Source organism: Neolamprologus brichardi, chromosome 11, assembly GCF_056152115.1.
Source record: "Neolamprologus brichardi isolate AB-2024 chromosome 11, ASM5615211v1, whole genome shotgun sequence".
NCBI classification, from domain to species: Eukaryota; Metazoa; Chordata; class Actinopteri; order Cichliformes; family Cichlidae; genus Neolamprologus; species Neolamprologus brichardi.
This window is the reverse complement of record NC_142114.1, coordinates 16,709,982-16,731,318: the sequence shown is the minus strand read 5'-3', so window position 1 is coordinate 16,731,318 and position 21,337 is coordinate 16,709,982. Positions and strand designations below refer to the sequence as shown.

General features: G+C 40.2%; 1 protein-coding gene and 1 pseudogene across 3 annotated transcripts; both read right to left on the bottom strand.

The window, feature by feature from the left end:
• Nucleotides 1-1,795: 1,795 nt before the first annotated feature.
• LOC148100527 (cortexin domain containing 2 pseudogene) lies at nucleotides 1,796-1,981 on the bottom strand (annotated as a pseudogene).
• A 3,667-nt stretch (nucleotides 1,982-5,648) lies between these two features.
• Nucleotides 5,649-20,850, bottom strand: arnt (aryl hydrocarbon receptor nuclear translocator). Of its 3 annotated transcripts, XM_087848228.1 has the most exons (20): nucleotides 20,492-20,850; nucleotides 19,814-19,907; nucleotides 19,583-19,621; nucleotides 19,443-19,493; nucleotides 18,309-18,522; nucleotides 16,615-16,828; nucleotides 16,419-16,521; nucleotides 16,258-16,323; nucleotides 16,048-16,133; nucleotides 15,820-15,896; nucleotides 15,289-15,423; nucleotides 15,104-15,178; nucleotides 13,433-13,584; nucleotides 13,100-13,225; nucleotides 12,559-12,634; nucleotides 10,092-10,282; nucleotides 8,274-8,469; nucleotides 7,903-8,101; nucleotides 7,666-7,787; nucleotides 5,649-7,573 (listed from the first exon to the last, which is right to left on the bottom strand). In XM_087848228.1, exons 1-20 carry the CDS (start codon nucleotides 20,526-20,528, stop codon nucleotides 7,490-7,492), a joined length of 2,337 nt encoding a protein of 778 aa, XP_087704354.1. In that variant the 5' UTR covers nucleotides 20,529-20,850; the 3' UTR covers nucleotides 5,649-7,489. The 3 variants fall into 3 exon arrangements, with proteins under 3 accessions (XP_087704354.1, XP_006804904.2, XP_006804903.2); XM_006804841.3 differs by lacking the exon at nucleotides 13,100-13,225 and having other exon boundaries at nucleotides 5,651-7,573; nucleotides 7,903-8,098; nucleotides 20,492-20,849; XM_006804840.3 differs by lacking the exon at nucleotides 13,100-13,225 and having other exon boundaries at nucleotides 5,652-7,573; nucleotides 20,492-20,849.
• Between the last annotated feature and the right edge of the window lie 487 nt (nucleotides 20,851-21,337).

The window sequence follows — 21,337 nt, the reverse complement described above, 5'->3', positions numbered from 1 at the left end:
TTTTCATCATGATAAAAAAATCTGCTCCAAAAGTCCTAAAACAAACAAAAAAAAATCAAGGCATTGTAACGTTTTTATTTAATGAATAAAATTGCATCATCGTTTTAGTATAAGTGCAGTCAAGCTTTACAAACACTGCATGTGTGATTCAGCTAACTGTGTGAATGTGCACAGAAATTGCTTTAGACAATGATCTCATGGAGTGTTTCCATGCAGGAACTTTGAAATGTTTTAATTACGTCAGGCCACTTTATTAGGTACGCTGGTTAGACTGCTAAATAACTCAGATATCACACAATAATATGGTCAAGATGCGGAAGTTCAAACTGAGCATCAAATGGAGAAGAAAGGTCACAACATGAAAGCACGTGTTCTATCAACAGTGTAGGCTGCTGCTGGTGGTGTAAAGGGGTGGGGGATATTTTCTTGGCACACTTTGTGCCCCTTAGTATTAACGGAGCATAGTTTAAATACCACAGCCTACCTGGGTCTTGCCGGTTCCTTTGTGACTGCAGTATACCCAATTTTCCGATGGCTGTTTCCAGCAGGATAACACACCATATCACAAAGTTGACGGTGAGTTCACTGCACTCAAATGACTCAAATAGTCACCAGATCTCAGTCCAATAGAGATGTGATGAAATGGGAGACTTGCCTCATTGATTTGCAGCAAACAAATCTGGATCAGCAGCAACTGTGCGATGCTATCACATTAATATGGACAAAAAATTCAGAGTAATGTTTCCAGCACCTTGTTGAATCTATGCCATGAAAAATTAAGGTAGGTCTGAAGACAAAAGAGGGTCCAACCCAACCCAGTAGTAGCAAGGTGTACCTAATAAGGTGTCTGGTGAGTGCAAAGCAATTATTTAATTAACTTTGGACCGTTAGAATGAGTTAGTCTCTCCTGACAGGATCACTGGGTGTGATCCTGTATTTGAAAGAGTGGCTGGAAGCGGCAAAGCATCACTGTAACACAAACTAAACGAAAGGAAACACAAACAATAAACTTGTGAAAAATATTAAAAACTTAGAATTTTAAAGGTTGGCTTTAACAGATTGTGAAGTCAGTTTGTGAAATACATCCAGAAGGCTATATGAGCTGAATATTCACATCATGTTTATTATAAAAACCACTGTGGACAAAGAGAAGCTTTTCAGTTTTTCTTCCACATAGACACCATCATCGACTTACTGACACCTGCTACAAGCTAACTTACTTCCACAATTTCTTCAATAATAAGTCGTTTGCACGAGAGTTTGCGCAAATAGCTCAAAAACATCGTGTGGCAGAGTTTGGGGAATGAACTGAACATCTGTTTTGCATTGAGAACATCTGCGCTCTATTATCGTGGAAGGGAGGGGATTTGCTTTTGTTGCAATTAAGCAGCTTTTCACAGTGTACTTTCTGGTACAATGAACAGATTCCACTTCATTCTTAAGAATCACCCGAGACTTATTGAACTGTTTTTCCCCCTCATAATTTGTCCTAGCATTAAAAAGCTATGAGATATGTACAGAAACATGTGGGGCATTAATGCATGTTTCAACAAATCACATTATGAAACATGTTCTACATTTTAGATGGACACTTACATGATTAGAAGGTGCAGATGCTGTTGGCATAACTCTATCCTGCTGCCGTAGGGTAGAAGCTTTATAAAAGTTCAAAGAGGGTCTCAAACCGCTCAGCCCCCTCACTCATTCACAAAAAATGCCTGAAAATATTCTGTGGCATGTAGGATTTTATTTCTGTTATCCCATCTGTACAGCTTGAACCGGTCTCTGGTCTCCATCACTCCTCCGTTTGCTCCTCCTGGTATGCCGTTTCAGAGATTGCGCTGTAAGGGTCCAGCACCATCTGAGCACAGCGGATGATGGTCACCAACAAGAAAAAGCAGAGGAGGAAGAAGAAGAAGAAGGCAAACCCGAGATCTACATCCACATCCAGCCTGGCCACAGGGAGGGCTGGAGGGTCCATGTTGAAATATCCAAATAAATCCAAAGTTTATCTGCTTCACAGTTCTCTTCTCATCTGTTGGCTTTGATAAAAGTGCCTCCTTCAGTTCGTCACGTATCATCCAACTCTTCTTCTGTCTTGGCTGTTTTTCCTCTCTGCGCTGACACCTAACATCCTCGTCCCGAAGATAAGATTTACTGATGGACACACGGAGCTCCATTTGGCTACCGTGTCCTCTATGCATAGTTAATAAGGAGTTTGGTAACAATCAGGTCGTTCCTGAGATTAGGACACCCAGGCATCTCTTTAGGACATGAGGCCTTTACAGGAGATTACACCTGAGTAGGATCTCAGTTCTCAGCGCAAGGTGTAGATAGATGACAACAAGGAAGAAATTGTGGCTGTACACTGTTTTGTTTTGTTTTGTTTTAATCTTGCTCAAGTGAAGTGAGCAGATTGAAATCCTCCAATCTGCTGTGCCACGTTCCCCCAGCACAGCAACATGAAGTTTGGGCCACTTTATGGCCTGAAACAGGCAGAAAGATGAGAGCACAAGATGGTCAAGATGGTCAAGAAAAGGGAGGGAAAAAAGGGTTGAGGAGGAGAAAGAGGATATGATGCCTTAGTGGCAATCCACTTGAGAGGGTTTGGAATTTGATCCTGACCAAAAAAAAATGCAGATTGCTTGTATTCTGATGCCACTAACAGACACACAAACACACAACGAGTAAAGTGACTCTACGTAAATAGCAGCGAATCCAACTAAAAAGTCTGATGAGGAAGCGAATTTGTTGAAACGATACTGGAAAAACAAGATTTACAGCACATGCTGTCACTCAAGTGCAACCCAAAGACTGAAGAGGTGACACAGTAAACCTCTCTTAGAAGAGTTGTAGCATTGCTACCATCCGTTTTCACCCCCAGCCTGTGAAAGACAGGAGGGAAGGACGAAGGTGGAAACTGATCCCAGGAGATACCTGCAGATATCTCGGTCTTTACTCATAAACAGAAAGGCGAAAGAAAACGGATACAATCTGGGCAAACGTGGTTTTTGTTTTTTCTGCAAATACGAACACAAAATTGTTTAAAGGAAGCTCAAGCAAGGATGGATGTAACTACAACAGGGACTGCTGTGTGAATAGACCAATGCCATAAACTGTGGAAATACAGTAACCCCCAGAAATATTTGGACAGTCACATAGTAATGATACTTTTTCCTCTGTGCAGCATCACGGTACATTTTAAATCAAGTGATGTACTTGCACACATCAACAAATGAAATAGCATTACATTAAATATTTTTTTTACTTTTTATACACAATCCCCCATTTTCAGAGGCTCAAAAGTAATTGGATAACTGACTGATACACAGTTTCATGATCAGGTGAGGCCTGTTTCCATGACAAATAAAGCAGATAGAAAGATCAAAGTGATGATCTTGCATTTGGTTGCTTTTTACAATAACCCACAATATGAGGTTTAAAGAAATGGAAAATGGTTCTTATATGGCACCTTTCTACTCAAGTGTTTTATACAACATGCCTCGTTCACCTATTCATAAAAGCACTTTTTCCCTACCTAAGTAGGTGATTTCTAGCTAACAATCACACTCCAATGCACCCATTGTACCGCAAGTTGGGTTTCAGTATCTTGCTCAGGAATACTTTGGCATGCACACCTGGATTGAACCACCAACCAACCTCAGGCCGACTAATAAATGACCTTCTGAGCTACAGACACTACTAGATGTGGGTGCAAATGAAGGATAACAAGAGGCTGAAAACCCCAAATAAACCTACCAGAGAGACAGCAAAAACTTTAGGAGTGGCCAAATCAGCATCATCTGGTTAAAAAGAAGGAATGTACTGACCAGCTCAGCAACACCAAAAGGCCCGAAAGACACAGCAGGCAACTGAAGTACATGACGACTCAAGGAAGTTAGTGTAATACAGTGATAACACTAACTTAGATTTACTTAGTGCTTTTGTAGCGTTACTGACCACTCTAAGCACTTTAATTCAGTTCAGTTTTATTTATATAGCATCAAATCACAATAACAGTTACTTCAAGGCATGTTATATTGTAAGTTAAAGACCCTACAGTAATACAGAGAAAACAGAGACGATCCCCACCATCAGTTGAGCATGCACTTGGTGAAAGTGGGAAGGAAAAACTCCCTTTTAACAGGAAGAAACATCCAGCAGAACCAGGCTCAGGGAGGGGCGGCCATCTGCCTTGACCAGTTTCGGGTGAGGGAAGGAAGACAACATAAAGACATGCTGTGGATGACAGCATGAGATTAATGATAACTAAATGCAGACTCATGTATAAACACAGTGGGTGAAGAATGAGGTGAGTGAAGAAGAAATACTCAGTGCATCATGGGAATCACCTAGCAGCCCAAGTCTATTGCAGCATAACAAAGGGAGGATTCAGGGTCACCTGATCTAGTCCCAACTATATGCTTTATCAAAAAGGAACGTTTTAAGCCTGATCTTAAAAGTAGAGGCTGTCTCCCAAATCCAAACTGGGAGCTGGTTCCACAGAAGAGGGTCCTGAAAGCTGAAGGCTCTGACTCCCATTCTACTTTTAAATATTCTAGGAAAATATTCTACTTGACCTGCAGTCTTAGAGTGAAGTGCTCTAAAGGAGTGATACGGTACTATGAGGTCATTAAGATAAGATGGGGCTGATTATTCAAAACCTTATATGCGAGGAGAAATATTTTAAATGTGATGGGTTTAACAGGGAGCTAATATGGGAAACATTTTATTTTTCTAGTCTCAGTAGTACTCTTGTAGAAACATTTTAAATCAACTAAAGGCTTTTCCTGGAGTTTTGAGCACATCTGATAAAATTAATTAATTGCACAGATTAAAGAAAGCAGTGATAAATATTTATCATCCTGGTCAAAAAACGGGAAATCAAGGTGTGTCCCATCTGGTTTTGTGGATAGACAGAATCGGGCCACATATGTGTTTATTGATGATGTGACTGCTGATGGAAGTGGAAAGATGAATTCTGAAGTGCTGCTCGGACTCATCCAAATGCTGGAAAACTGAACAGACAGCATTTCACAGGTAAAATGACTACAGCAAACTGCAAAAGGAACCCAAGAGATTCTCAAAGCAAAGAAATTAGATATTCTTCAAAGGCCAAGTCAGTCACCTGATCTCAACCTAACACAGCAGCTTTTAGTTACTGAACTCAAAGCTAAAGGCAGAGAGACCCACAAAAAAGCAGCACCTGAAAGCTAGTTAGCATCTTCAAAGACTGCAAATGAATTTCATCACATTAAAATACTAAAACAATCCACAAAGTTAAAATTATGGTTTGCTCGTGCAATTAAAATGCCTGCAAATGGGGGACTGTAAAAATGCCTGTAATTTCAAAGCAGTTAATGTAATACCCTTAAGTCTTGCGTAAAAACTTGAGTCTGCACAATCCTGTATATTACATTTAACATTGACTGTGGCAGTACACAGATGCAAAATTTACTACAGTATATCTTTTTATAATAAAAAATACCGCTAATTAACAAAAAAATAAGCAAGAGGGAGCTTATCTCATGCAGTGAACTGATATAAAATAAAGATTATACTGAACTATGAATAAGGATAAGTCACTTTAGTAAAGAATAAAAACCTGGAGCTGAAAAACATAATAAAATGCAAACCCAGTACAATAAAACACTTTCATTTTGGACATTGTAACAATTTAATACAAAAACCAAAACATATCTTTCTCATTTAAAATTTCATATACCTCTACAGTATATTTATATATGTGTGTTTCTATGAGTGAGGGAAGAAAAAGAAAGAAACAAAACTGGATACAGAGTAACCAATGAGATTTTCATCAATAACAAAGACAACACAGTCACCAACAGCATAGCATCCTCTGGAAGATGAAACCTGTGCGTTATCTACATGAGTTTACATACAATGACATAATCTGTTATCATGAATTATGAATGAATGAATCTTGTCTATGCTACACACAGACAAGAGAAGATAACATCAGGGGTCAACTTTAAACTCCACATCTTAAAACTTAAATCATCTTAGAAGCACAGCCGTTCATTGTGAGACATTCTGTTAGAATGCAAAATCGCCAAAAAACAGACTCAGTCCAAGTCTAACAAACAACAGGACAGGACAAAACACTGTTAAAAAAACATACACATACATGGACATTCTCACTGAATATCATACCAGTTTTGTCTCTGTTGATTCCATTTTAATCCTGAATACCCTGATTAAACCATTAGTAAAATACCAGTCGGAGAACGGTTAATGGATAGATCAAGAGTTCAAACAATATAATACTTTGGAGACATTTCAATTAAAAATCACACGTCTCCATTTCAAAACATTTAAAGGAAACATTTATAACAATGATAAAGAATGGCTTGAAAATTACACAATTCCTGCTTGTTAATTATTGCTGTGTGATTTTTTATTTAATATTTCTCTTATAAAATACGTACAAAAGCCTGTAATTAAAGGGTAATCAGGGTAGCAGAAAGAAGCAAATTAAGCAAGGCAGAAACCCAATAAGCTTGAGTTGATTATGATACTGTATGCATCCATTTTACAAACATTAACACATGTATATTGTATTTATGTCTATGTATGCAACGAAAATAGATTGTTTACATTTCAAATGGACACCTTATAGGAAAAGAAAATGTATATAAGTCATTTTAAAGTGTGTTGAAGTACATTACAAAAAAAATGCTTGCATGTTTCACAAAAAGGGGGAAAACAAATGAATTCACAGGGGAGGCCACCTTTGTACATGGAAAACTACTTGATAAAAATCTGTGCTATGGACAGTTCAGTCATGCGGAGACATGCTGTGGATAGGAAACAGAGTGAGGTTAGCGTGCAACAGCTGAGAATTGAGAAAGAAAAAAAAAAAGGAAAAAAATAAAATAAAATCACCAAAGCTGTATATCCCTGCAATTTCCCAAGAGTTTAAATCAGTGACTGGAGTGATTAGTCTACACGCCAAAGGCTAAAACAGCAAAACACACTCTTAAAAAATGCCTGAGAAAAACCATGAATATATTAGAATAAAAGGCCTTTGTGTGCAAGTGTGTGTTTACTTCCGTTTTCATTTCCATTTACCAGAGTTAGGAGGGTGTTTTGTGCAGTCTATTCAAGTGTGGTTGTGGGATTGTGCGTTTTTATATTTATATATATATTTTATATATATATATGAACATATATACTGTATATCACATATCTACAACATGGGTTGTTGAGCTTTGGGCAGTGCTAGCTAGAAAATTCTCTTACAATGGCGGTATATTGTTAAAATAATCTTTTAGTCAGTAGCAAATTCTTGATTTTTCTCCCATTCCCCTGCATTCAACTTTATCCCTCCATCCTTAACTGTCTTGTAGCTGTGCAGTTGAAGCCATGCAAAGAAGGGGAAGAGCAGAAAGAACAGACGAGGAGAAGAGCTAAATATAAGAAACCGTGAGGGCAAAAAATTAGGCAAGACGACAGAAGTATTTCCAGGTCACTCGTTAAATGGCGTGTACATAGGAATCTCAAAGTCCTCATTGCTGAAGTTGGCAGGCTGGTCCAACATAGACAACACATCCTGAGTCAAATAAAAGAAACAGATTTATTTAATGTGACATAGAATAGAAAAGTAAAACAACATCTAAAACTGAATGAGCTTGTGTCACTCACAGGAAAGATGTCTTGCTGGTTGCCCTGCTCTGAATTACTCTGTGAATGCTGCTGGCCTTGCCACTGGGGCCACACTGCCTCTGCCGCTCGAGGAGGGAACTGTGCCCCAGACTGAGAGCCATCTGGGACAGGAATGCAGAAGAGATTGAGACTACAGACCAGTACAACTAAAGACAAAGAAGAAGAAGACAAAAAAAGAAGAAGAAAACCCCCACACACAATATACACACAACCTACCAAAACCGTTGTTGTTGAGGCTTGCACGAGCATTCATTTGCGAGTAGTTTGCGCCGCTGGTGGCGGTGGGAGCAGCACCTGTAGGCATGGGAGCAGCACCTGTTGGCATCTGGCCAAAAGTGTTGGTAGGGCCGCCTACAAACCCTCCCATGGGAGTAAATTGTGGCGACATGGTCTTTGCCGCCTGGGGAGCCACCTGCTGGGTAGGAAAGAAACAGAGATTTCTTAATTTACTAGCCCTTAGGTAGTATGATGTGATCAATAACCAAGCAGGCATGTAAACATATTCCTGATAGTGTCTTTTTTTGTGAATATAAAATGACTAAAAATGCCATCAAACACAATCACACAATTTGGTTATACTAGTTTACCTGGTTATTAAATTGCGATCTGGCTGCAGGTCCAGCCCCAGGCCACCCGCCTGCTGGGCCTCCATGGAGGGGGCTTGTCGTACTGGATTGGTTAACTTGCTGTGGGGCTACGTTCTGACGAGAAATCTGAGCCAAGATCTGTCCTGCTGAGGCTGAGTGGGTGGGCTGCGGTATCTGTGGATTCATATTGACTGGTCTATGGAGAAAAGTGACAACATGCATAGGGATAAAATCAGATCAGAGCCCAACATTCTCTCATAATCTCAAAACATAAACAGGTTTCAGATGTGTAAATGTTTTGGTGGCATTGTCTCGCCAATATTGTGATGGAAATACATTTGATGGACAATAATTCCTGACAACATCACTGCATGTCAACATTTCACTGCTTCATTTCCACTTTTTGCCAGTGTTGGATTTGGCAAAGCTTCTAAAAGGGAAAGAAAACTTATTTGCTGAGAGTCTGCAAAGGTTAGTGGCAAACATTATAAGAAGGCGTGCTAACCACAGAGGTTGCTGTTAAGGCTCTTTTCCACTAGCACCTGCTTGGCTCGACATAATTCCAATTGATTTTTAGGATTTTTTTTCATTAGGGGGTAGTACCCGGTACCAGGTATGATGCCATTGGATGGGGCCTGAGAGTGGAACAAGAATAAAACCGGGCATTTAAAAAAACAAAACAAAAAAAAAAAACAAACAGCAGCGAGGGACATGGCCACACATGCTTTTTTGCTCTCTTCTTTTACCCGGAGACTGACAAAAAGCCACAGACCGAGCAGCATTTATACCATTGCCTCCATGCCCTCCATTGTTGTGTTGCGTCTCATATAAATGACATGATAAGACTTTCAGGTTCCCTTGCTATAACAACCACAATTGTAATGTGGTACTCAACTGTATTGGAAAACGACCAAAACGGACAAGAGAAGAGTCGAGTAGGTGCAAAGGGAAAAGACGCATTAGTGACATCTTCTTGCATCTACTGCCGGTCATAAGCATTCCTCCTACTGTTTATGACACTCCCAACTCTCAGGAATACAATGAGTGATAACGGATTTGCACTAAAGGTAATTTTGCTTGTCTGATGATGGGATGAAACTGAATGAACGTCTAAAAATGTTAGAAAAGCTTTTAATGGTATTCCATCATCTGACTTTCTGATTGTAGTTCAGTTCGGTCTTGCTGTAGCAGGTACCGTATTTGTGCTGACCCGCTTCTCAGGCCATATATACACACAGTACTTTGTTAGGACATGATATACAAGTTATCTTTTATGTTATGATTGATTCAATGTGACTGGAAATCTACTAAATAAAACATGACAAACATTTACAACAACAACAACAAAAAAAGTATATCGAATTTTAAGGTCAGGAGAACAGGGAGTATAGCTACTTCAATCGGTGCTTTGAAGAGCAGATTTTGAAGGGACCTATAATCTTTGCCAGGCATCTTCTGCATCAACTTAAAGCTTTTATTACCCGATTTCCAGACACAGTGGAAGATTTACAACTTAGTAACTGGGAGTTTTTCTCCTTGCCTCCAGTTAGTATATAATAAACATTTCTAAATTTTTAATACAGTAAGGTTCACAGCATTAACTTTACATCGTTCCAAGGTGATAATAAAACCTAAATTAGTCCTATATCAACTAAACGGAGCTACAAAAGTGCTTGTTTATGGGGGAAATAGCTATGCACTCCTAAGTAACTGAAATTAAATGTCTAAGAGTAAATATATTCACAAGCAACAGCACACAAACACTGAGCAGCCCTCACAATGACTAAGGTACACATACAGACACAGAAGACTTGCTACCTGTATGCATCGCTGGAACGACCAGCAGCAAAGTTGTTGTTTGGGGCGTAGATCTGGGTAGATGGAGTAGGGGTGGAGGAAGGAAGGCCTTTGGTCTGATCTTGCCCTTGGAAAAGCGAAGGGTAGAGTTCTGGTTTCTCAATGCTCTTGCTGTGGTCCGGCCCTGCTGCAGTGACTGGCTGCACCTGCATCTGAAGCCAACCCAAAAAAAGAAAGAAAAAAAAAGGCGTGAGTCTAGAGTTACACTAAAGAAGAGCAGGCTCAAAACATAAACTGTAAACATTCTGGTGATCAATAATGAAAATAACTGATGCCTGCAGCACTGGGCAAGTTAAAGGTCTGGTTTGTAACAGACCAGGCTACCAGGCTCTGATCACAGTAGCATGAGGACAACAAAAAACATTAAGGACGTTAAAACTAGCAAACATGTCCCACACAATACAAACGGTATCAGTAAAACCAACTAAAATGTTATGACTGAACTGTTTTTCTTTTATATGTTCATATGTTGTTAATCTACACATGTTCAGAAAGTGAAGTGAACGACTGGCCCATGCTGCAAGTCTGCAAAACGTCTTTTAAAGCTGCACACTGAGGGCGATGTAAAAACTGCTGCTGCCAACACAAAAACAGCTGCTTGTGAACATGGACCATCTAATAAACATTTGTGTGTACCACTGTCGGTTGTGAATACTCTGTTGCCCTAGTAACTGCTACTGGCAGCTTTCCATGGCAGTTACAGTTTAACTGACGCCTCTGCTTCCACCATTTGGTCAGATCTAAGAATAAGCAAATATTGACATGTTCTAGCTGCTCCCTGTGGATACTTTACTTCTAATTGCAATTGTGCATCTGCTGCGCCATTTTTCTATCCTGCAGTCAGTTTAGCTTTCACAGCTTTGGCACTAAATTGACTGAAAAGCCTAAAAGTTATGAGGGACCCAGAGTTGGAATCCAGTTTATTGCTAATAGTTGCTTTACTTTACCACCATTGGCTATCTTGCTTGTAGTTCACCTTATTTCTGATTCATAAATTGTGTTATGTTTTACCTATTGCCGTTTTCATAACCAAAGATTAAGAGGTTACATGATAACTAAATTAATTCCTTTTAGTTGTGAGTTTGAATGAAAACTGATCTAATGTATAAACAGAGGTATGACTTGCTAATGACAAAATAAGGAAACTGCACTGTGAAGAGCAGCAAACTTCCTCATATCTCACATGTCAATTAGACAACACTCCCTGGTTTAGAAATGGCTCAGCCGTTAAAAAAATAGAAAAAAAAGAAAAAGTGCAAGGCTTTGGTTTGGCGTATACAGAAAATCCAGCGCTTTTTGGGTGATTTCTGCCACTGGTGTTTTATGATGTAGCCCATCTAATAAGAATGTCCCCAGTTTACTATCAATGCAATTCTTAATGGTTTCTGTAATCAATTATTTCCACTTGCCAGACACTGAAAATTTGCACAAACTTACTGAGACATATAGAAACTACACGCCCATCACCACATGCTGATGTGCTGCTTATATAGGTGGCTAGCTGATGATGGCTGTCGTAAGTACAAGAACAGCACAAGCAAATATAAACACTTAAAAGACTAATCGTAAATATGGGATAAATAAATATTTTTTATCAGAAAAATATATTAGATGTAGCAGACTAAATGCTGTGCCTCTCTTCAAACTCACTCCTACATGCTGCAGGTATCACAGCTAGAATGGCAAACTTTACAAGAAAACCTTCCAAATTTACAGATATAGCAGGTGATCTACCTACAGACAGCTTTGACGTTTGCTTATTATTGAGTCAGTTGTGCTCTTGTTTTGAAAACCAGATGACAGTGGATGGAAGCAGCTGCAAACATTGCTTTTCTTATCACACTGTTGGTTAGATGAAGGAATTTGACTTTTACTTTAATGTCACGTTCCACATATAGTTTCACAGGTGAAATTGTTGATGTGGTTTTCACTAATCAACTTGTCCAGCTATGTTTTTTTTTTAAATCTATGGCACTGTCCTGCTCACTGCTGTTTTTTTGCAACTAGGAGGTTAAAGCTCAGGCTAAATGCAAACAAACATCCTTGTAGCTTCTCAAAAAACAACAACAACAAAGAATGCAGCAAAAAACTGTGCTCAGACCTACAACATTTCATTTGAGAAGTTGATATTCTCCCACTGCCCCCAATATTTTCTCAGTAACATATCTGCACAATTCACATGAGTCATGATTAAAAAAATAATCATTTCTGCTGAAAATGACTAAGTACTACAGCAGAAAGCACTGCAATTGACTCAAGCAAGAATAGCAGGCAGTTGTAAGGAAGTTGTGATGATTCTCCCAACATCCGGATGTGCTTTCCTGGAAAGCAAACAATCTACATCCTGCCACTGTTTCTATAAAAAGAAACTCAAAAGAAACAGGAAACGTGTATGCTTCAGTCAAGTGGTACAGTCGTGTTCCCTGACCTGTGGGTGGGTCATTGATCCTGGTTCATATGGACCATCTCGTCCTTCCAGGTCAGCCTGCTGTTGTTGTAGCTGTCTGAAAAAGTAGAAGAGAGAGTTTGTTATTTGAAGTCGGCCTAATATACCATAACTTTCACAAACCCATGCTCTTCACTGTTGCATTAGAAATCCCAAACACCTGCTAACAAACTAGCACTCAGCCCACCACCGTCAACCACCGTCCACCGTGGGAACACAAAAGGTGTCAGGAGAAGAATGTGAGAGTACATACAGCTAACATGCCACACCACCTATGCCAAAAGATCACCTCTTTAAAGTATATTTAATACTCAGAATAATAAAAGAAAAATAAGACATGCTCCATTTTAGCACTTCTATTCCATTACTACAAAAATAAAGAAAGGAAGAATCACCCAGAGTGGGAAAAACACAAAAAAACTGAAAAACTGTAGTTTGCTAGAAACAGCAGAAGTCTCCCATGAAGAAGCAGCCCCTTTTCTCCCAAGCAGGGAGAGGATAGGGAGGTCAGGCCTGGTCTCACCTGGTGGCCATCTGGCCCGGACTGAGCACTACAGGAGGACCACTTGGGCTGCTCTGACCCAGGGAAGGGGGCATCGAAGCCCCAGGGGAGGAGATGGGAGTGAGGGGGTCCTGAGCTGAGTTTCTACTGCCCCACAATCATTGGTGGGTGCAGAGGAGAAGTATTGGGAGAGAGTGATGAGTCTGTGGTTTATTAAAAGCGGCTGTGGTAGTTGTGGATGTAAGAGGAACTGTAAGCGTTCACACAGAGGAATGTCTCACAGACACGGTGAAAAACATCAATGCTTTCGTTATTTGCTGGATCTGATTGTGTAATCATGTCTGCTTGACTCACTTGACATTGACATTGGTGCAGATGATGTACTCTATCTCCTCCGAGAACGGGTTCTGGAAAGTGAAGGAGCTGGTTCGCATCCAGATAAATTCTCTTGACTTGGTGCGGAATCGAAACATCACTGACAGAACCTGACCCTTCAGCTTAATCACCTGTGGGGACACACATCCAACAAGCCAAACATTCATACTGTGGTGTTTTCATAAGCAATGAGCGGAGGATTGCATGCACACACAGAAACTGAGTGACTGGAAGATATCGGGTTACAAAGGTAAGGGGACAACAGTGTCTACTGCTGAATCTGGTGTTGCAGAAAGAACATTTTCTCTTGCAGCAAATACAATCAGACAAGTGCTCTTCATTGGAAAATCGACAGTTTATACTTGTATGGTCAGTTTCAGTTTGAGTCTGACTTTGCACCATTAACTTTGAATGTTCTGAGATCTTATCTTCCATTTTTGCTATATTGCTCTTGCAGCAATGCTTTCCCCCATTTTGAGCCTCTGTCATCCACACACAGACATGTAAATTAAAATTTATGTAGTTAAGGAAATAAATTACTTAACTGCAAATAAACCTTCAAGAGAAATCTCTCTCTAACATCATCCAGGTAAAATAAACTGTGTTTCTCATATACAACAAAAGAAAACAAGGATCCAACTATTTAAAGTTAACATCCAAGTGGTTTTGGACAGGGCTAAAAGTTCTATGAAGTTTTCTGTTGCTCAAGATCATGCTGATAGCAGTTCATTTATACTATAAGATACTTTTATTAGCCTCATCGTGACTTTTGATTTGTACAGTTTTACACCGGATTGCTTTCCTGATGTAAACCCAAAGGTATCTGTGTCTCCAGCTGGAATTAAACCAGCAACCTTTTGCTTGCCAAGCAAATATCTAAACCAGTACGCAACAGAACCGTAGCCATTTATTCATACCACAAATGGCAAGGCAAATGTGAAGTGTGAGAGAGAGAGAGAGAGAGAGAGAGAGAGAGAGAGAGAGAGAGAGAGAGAGAGAGAGAGAGAGAGAGAGAGAGAGAGAGAGAGAGAGAGGAGGTGAAAGTAGGGAAAGGGAAAAACAAGCAGTGACAACAGAATTCAGCAAATGAATGACTGACACTGCACTGAAGATGGCAACCACGTAGCAGCCACTGGTAGCTGAAGCGAAAAAAAATATGTATTCCTTGACTGGTTGACAAGTGATTGCTTGTTACAGCTTGAGTGAAATTGGTTGTAAAGAGGTATACACTATTGCACGGACAACCTCCTTGCAATTATTTTGGTCACTAGCAGGCTGCAATAGTTGCCAGTGGTGTGCATGGAAAACACCAAGATGTTTGCAAACTCTGTGGTGGCAAAACTGTCCTCCATGCAAACTAGGGGCAACCATGACAATCTGCTAGTAACAAAGCAATTACAGCCAGGTTCTTGGTGTAACACCCTTTTTCACCCATCTAACATAATATGATTCCCAATCTCCTTCTCAAAGTCAGGAGTACAGTTTATAAATCTAACAGTGATACCCCATTGAGCTGGTATTCTGTATGAGCAGACACCCAAAGGCAAAGTGTGTTTCATATTTGAATTGGAAAATGGTGGATCAATGCAACCACAAATACAAAACTCTAATGCTAAACCGAGTTCATGATATTAATAGTTTTTAATTCACCTGTTGAAAGCTGTCTCTTAGTAAGCCCTGGTCTTCAGGGTGGGCGAAGTCTAGGATACTCTTCCCCAATAAATCCTGCAACAAAAGAAAATGTGGTTACTCTACAGGACATGAAAACTAACTTCTGATAAAGACTTTCAGAGGAAATGCAATGCAACCCTGGCACTTTAGCCAGCTATGTTCACCTGGGGTTGATATCCGATAGCGGGCAAGCAGCGATGATCTACAAAAGTGAAAATGCCCTGACAGTTGTGTCGGGAGATGAACTCCACAGGAACACTGATACTGTTCACATCTGTGTCACCAGGACAACAAGTAACCTGGAGAAGAGTCAAAAATAAAGGGCAATAAAAACCCAGATAATATCAAAGTTGCAATGAGCATGAGTAAGATTAGATTTTTTACATTTTCAGTTTCAGATCAGTTTTTGTTCTGGCAAGAACAGAACAAAACGCAGAAGTTCTTAATTATATCAGTGTTTCACAATGACTTCAACTAACTAGTGCAAAATCACCTTCAGATAACACACTAATAAAAAAATAAAATGCAGCTTTTTCCACCTCATAAATCTATCTTCCACCACTCGCACAGTTAAATTTATTTATGTTCTGATGATTTGAGGATCAAAGGTTACTGCACTTTAATATCAACGAAACATTTGCCCGTTTACTTGACCTCACAGCAAAAGACATGGGACCACAAGACATCCACTGTACCTGTAATCTCCCAATAGCAACTAGACAGTAGCGACTCCCCTGAGTATTGTCTGCTTCATCATCTGTTAATGATACTCCTGAAAGACAAAAGACAAAATATAAAGGGTTAAAGATTTTTTTTTCAATCTAGCTCTGTGCTTTTAAGCATTGTAAAGAGGTCTTCTGCATATAAGTAAGCAAATATAACAGATGCTCATGTATCTAAAGACTGAGAAGGACTAGTTTTACCTGCAGGGGGCCAGGACTTGATGTATCCTGTGCAGTGCACCACTACATACTGTGGTTCCCCTTCCTTGGCTGCACCCAAACCATTTCTTAGGTTGAAGAAGAAAAGACAATGAAAATATGAATTCACAGCTGGTATATGTTAGGTATGCTTGTTCTCTGCACAGTAAGTTCAATAAGATTGTAAAAGAAGATCTTTTTGTTTTTGGTCACCTGTTTCTGTTCCTAAGAAACTGCAGTCTGTTCATTGACATTGGTTCCACTGGACACGTGCCACACCTGCAAACACAAACAGTCCAACACACCACATGAAACTGTGCATTCTGCTACACATTTCAATACAATCATAAACTATATTATTAACTGTTAATCACCTCATTCTGCAGATGAATGATCGACGAGCTCCCATACTCATCCTCGCTGATGACTGCTGACTTTCCTTCTTCACTGTTCCTGTCTTTAAGTCCAACATCCTCCCTTTTGAGGACAAAGACAACACTGAACTGTGCTCACAAAATGAAACACACATTTTCCCTCATGACTGAAACTGCTCCTAGAATGTGTTTATACCTGTGTTGTTATTCTCTGCAGTGGAGAGCTGCTCCTGAAGCTTGTCTTTGTCGTCTGGGTGGAGCTGATCATACAGGGAGGATCCGAGCCAGTCAGACTGTGACTGGTTGAGGACCGGGGTCAGGGAGTCAGAGACATAGACAATGCGCCCCGTCTCGCATGACACCACAAACAGGAAGCCATCAGCAGCCTCCAGGATAAGATGCTTAAGCTCCTACAGACAGACAGCGAGCAGTGAAGGTCAAAGATCAGTCGTGGAGGTATCAATCTAAAGTATTTGTAAAAATGCAGAAAAGTGTTAGAAGTGTAAACACTTCTATGGGAAGAGTATATAGAAACTTTGGCTACCTGGTTATTGGCTTGGTAGAGTAGAAATCTGATGGTTTCATTTACGCATTTAGAGCCAATAAGTTTAAAAGTAAGAAAACATGAGGCAAGAGAAACTGTTGAGCAGAAATCTAGTGGATGAGGTTAAACAATGTTCATACTACCACTATATACGCATTTTAAAGCCATCAGAAACTATCAAACCATGATTGGCTTGCACTTCTGTTTTACTTTTTGTTGCTTGAAAAATACTAAAAAATCTTGACTTGTGTCACATTCAGGTGAAAAATTACTGCTGCTGGATATGAGCCCTGCAACCAGAACACAGCTGCCTAACCCCTGGAGTGTTTGTCCCTCAGATAATATCAGCCATTTGTTTCACATGTATATATCTTAGTCTTTCATCTTGTCACCCCATTGTTGTATTCCAAACCTTTGATGTTTCTGTCTCCGTTTAACCTTTACATGTAAATCTTAAACCCCACTGATTGTTGTGTCTTCCTATCCCCTTGCGTATCAGTATTAATGCTTTTTCAGTGGTTCAGGGTCAGATTTCTAGTCCCACTCTCCGGGTTGGTAAGCCCACCAAATTCAGAAAACTTAAATAAAACACTCTTGAAATCATTTCTTCAACTATAATGATATCAGCAATATTTAAACATCTAGTCATCTAATCGTGCACATCCCTAGTTTCATCACTTGCATGCATGCATTTCAGATGTGAACTTTCACATTTCTAATTCACCTTTGATGAGATGACATAATGCACTGCAAAACAGTATTGTGAGTCTGTTGGTTTGCTTGCAGCACAGAGGTGACAAAAGTTTTACTTTTCAACCGACAGCCAATCAAATCCGATTCTACCACTGACAGCAGTGTGGAAGCTGATGCAGCATGCAACTAAGCTTTACAATGTAAGAGATACATACACAACATACACAAGTTCTGCATAATATACAAGTGTACACGGCTCACTTGAACACAAGGCATATTAATAGTTGGGTTTTTGAACAATTAACAAATTAAACAAGTGTCTAAATGAAAGATGGTTAAAATAAAAATGAACATAACCTTTGACATTACTAATTTAAACTTTACCGACTACCTAATAAGGAAAGTTACCAAAAGTAAAAGCTAACCAACAGCCACAACGTGAGAAAACAAGCATGTTTAAAAAGGTGTTACTTTCAGTATCCTTTACTTCTATTGATTTCAGTGTTACACAGTGTGAGGTTAACTGTGACTGTGAAACCTTTATATTAACAGCTCTTACATAAGTAATACTGTCACAGGTATTGCCTTCCCTGAATAGTAAGGGTTTTTTAAGTTTTAGCAGGCAAATCTGAACTTCCTTCCGTTTCTCATACCTGGTCGGTGAGAAATGAAGGTTTGTACGACCCATCTGCATTGGTATTGCCGCTTCCTCTAAGTGACTTCATATGAGAAACTGCCATTCGCAGGATGGTTAGTTTGTCTGGTTTCCGCGCTAGTGCACTGCAGGTGGGTACCATGTCAGATAATTCTGTGATGTAAGCAGTCATCTTATTACGCCTCCGCCTTTCAATCTCACTGTGGTTCTCCCTGGAGTGAGGAAATGAATGAGACAGAGGTGGAGAGGAGGGATCGAGATGGGGAAACAGATGGGCGGGTGGACAACGAGTATAGTTTAGAGTTTATGTCGCAATGTAAAGATGCCAATCAGGAAGAAGAAGAGGGAGTGCAAGAAGGTGAAACGTGTAATGAACGTATCAAACAATAATGTAAAGTCAATGATCTAAAAAGAAATTTAAAAAATGAACGTGAGAAAGCAAAAGAGTTTGGTCTTTCAAGGCCAGTTTGTGTGATAAAAGAGAGCAAGTGCCGAAAGAGAAAGACCCTTCAGTTAACCTGAGAGGGGAGAGGGGGACAAAACAGACAGAAAGGATAGTTGCTGAAGAGGAAGGGGTTACTGGAGTGAAAAAAAATCCTTAAAGTACACAGTGTAGCAGTTAGTGACACATAACGTAGTGGTGGGTTGAAAGGGGAAACCAGCCACTTTGGAAAAATAAGCAACGTTTTGCTTATTTTCCCAAAGTGGAGGCACCAAAACAGACGCAAAGCAGCAAAATATACGGGTAATTTTGTGCTGTTGAAACAATAATGTGCTGGTATCCCAGCAGGATAGGAAAGTATTTGATCACTGCATTCAATATCAATATGAATACAAGCAGGAGAGGGAGCCTTCCACAGTGGTACAGGCCATACCTGGCTAGTTTTTCCTTATCTGCAAAACTCTGATCGTCTTCCAAAAACCTGGAAATGAAACCAACCCACTAAAAAAAAACCCAGGCCCAAAGTCACTACCGAAACAAAAAGAAGTGCAGGATGACCTCTCCCCTCAAAAAAACCAACAAAAAAACCCTGAAGTGGGGAGACAGGCATAGGGGTTGCTCCTGCATCTATATTAATGCTCTGCTATATTCCCTTGCTATATGTCCATTCCTCTAAATTCATCCTCCTACCTGGCAAAGCGCTCTTTGTCATTGCTGGAGCCTCCTGTGTCATCATCAAACCTAAAGAGAAAGAAGAGAACCAGATTGATTTTTACTATAATGCAGCCAGTTTAAACCCTTGATGTCCAGCGTAACTCACACAAACATACCTGCTTAACTTGCCTCCATCAACATCATCAAAGTCTGGCCTGCGAGAGAGGAGAAACAAGACAATCTGACACAGTTTCACACATTTTTTCCCACCATAATTTTCAACCACGACGATCAGAAACAAAAGTCAGCCAGTCAGCAAATGTGCATAGCACAATATGGATACATCAGCACAAAAATTAACAGTATCTCTCTCTCTCTCTCTCTCTCTCTCACACACACACACTTACGCAGCTCGTCTTTTGTTGCTCCCTTTTGGTACAACAGCCCCGCCACTTGTTTGGGTCCCACTGGCCCCCATACCCAGATCTGGGTCTTGTAACTCTATTAATAACACAGGGCAACACAGAGGCGCAATAAACAAGATGACAAGTGATTTCCTATTATGCCTGAAGCACTGAAAAACAAACTCAACCACCGCCAGGAGCCTGTAATCGGAGCTCAAAATAACATCAGCGTACATGTGTCTGATTTCAAGGCCACAACATAGAAAATTAACCTCATCTGCTCTTGATTCGTGTTCGTTATGATTCGGGGATAACCTCAAAGCTACATGTAGCATGCAGATACAATCTTGTGCACAGAATTAAAAACGAAACATTTGAACAGCGTCAGCCTATTGCAACTTGACAGTCTGCTCAACTCAGGTTTGGCTTTTCAGCGTAACTCTTTTAGTGGTGCAAAATATGAAAGGAGAGCCACAATAACAGTTAACTAATGTGCGCTCGTTAGCATGTTTGTGCAATAACAAGTCTAGCCATGCTACGGAGCTAAGTTAGCCGACGCTGTCACGCTATCATTGGGAAAGTGTCCGCTTAAAGCTCCACTCAAGAAATCCCTCATAACTGGTTAACAGCTGCAGTGTGGGGTGTGACTACAACGTCGCTGTGGCTTAAAGTTGACCTTACCTGCATTTGAAGAAGACATCTCCGTGTGGAATAACATAAACAAAAACTTCAGCTTCACCCCAAAAAAAAAAAAAAAAAATCCTCAACTACCCCGGCCCTCCCCCTTGCCCGTTCGCTAGGTAGCTAAATGCTAACTAGTATCTTGCTGATTTCCTCACTTTCTCGCCCTTTTTCCTTTTGCGCTTATGCAGGCCCTCAAACCATGACTAACACTAGTCCAGGTGACTCAGATAATTTTAATCATAAAAAATTAACAGGTTCGCCTCCTCAGTGCCTGTCTCCCTGTTTTCACTCCGTTTAAACCCCCCGTCAACTTAAGATGGCGTTTTTGTCGCTAGCAGGGCTAAAGCTACCGTGTAAACGACACCATGACGTCACTACCTCAAACCCTGCTGGCAGCGGAGGGAACTGCAGCTCCACCGCTTTCCATGACAGAGGTGCATGATGCAAATGTGACGGGGTTTTGGTGCATAACCAGTTCGACTGAAACTCGTGGTTCACACTAACGCCTACAATATTTTACTGCACGGCTGTGAATAGGAATCATCTCTCCTGCTCCTCAAGGTGGCAAATTTAACAACTCGAAGGACGTGAAATAGTCCAGAAATGCTTAGATCAAAGAATTTAACGGCAATTTAATAAATTTTGTGTTTATAGCCTGCTACCTGTTTCTAAATGTTGGATTGTTTGTTTAGTGCTTGCAACTTGTCCTTCTTTTTGCTTCCTTAAGGGGGATCACCACAGAAGATGATCTGCCTCCCTCTCACCTTTTACCAGGTATACTCTGTCTTACCAGACATCGTCATCTCCTCCATCACTACGTCCACGAATCTTCTCCGTAGTCTT

Excerpts from the sequence above, each read along its gene's own strand:
- arnt (XM_087848228.1), bottom strand. The coding sequence starts at position 20,528 with ATGTTATTCCACACGGAGATGTCTTCTTCAAATGCAG. Across the intron at positions 19,494-19,582 it reads GATGGAGGCAAGTTAAGCAG|GTTTGATGATGACACAGGAG; the intron begins GTATGTTTGTGT and ends CTTTCTCTTTAG. Across the intron at positions 16,829-18,308 it reads CTTCATTTCTCACCGACCAG|GAGCTTAAGCATCTTATCCT; the intron begins GTATGAGAAACG and ends GTCTGTCTGTAG.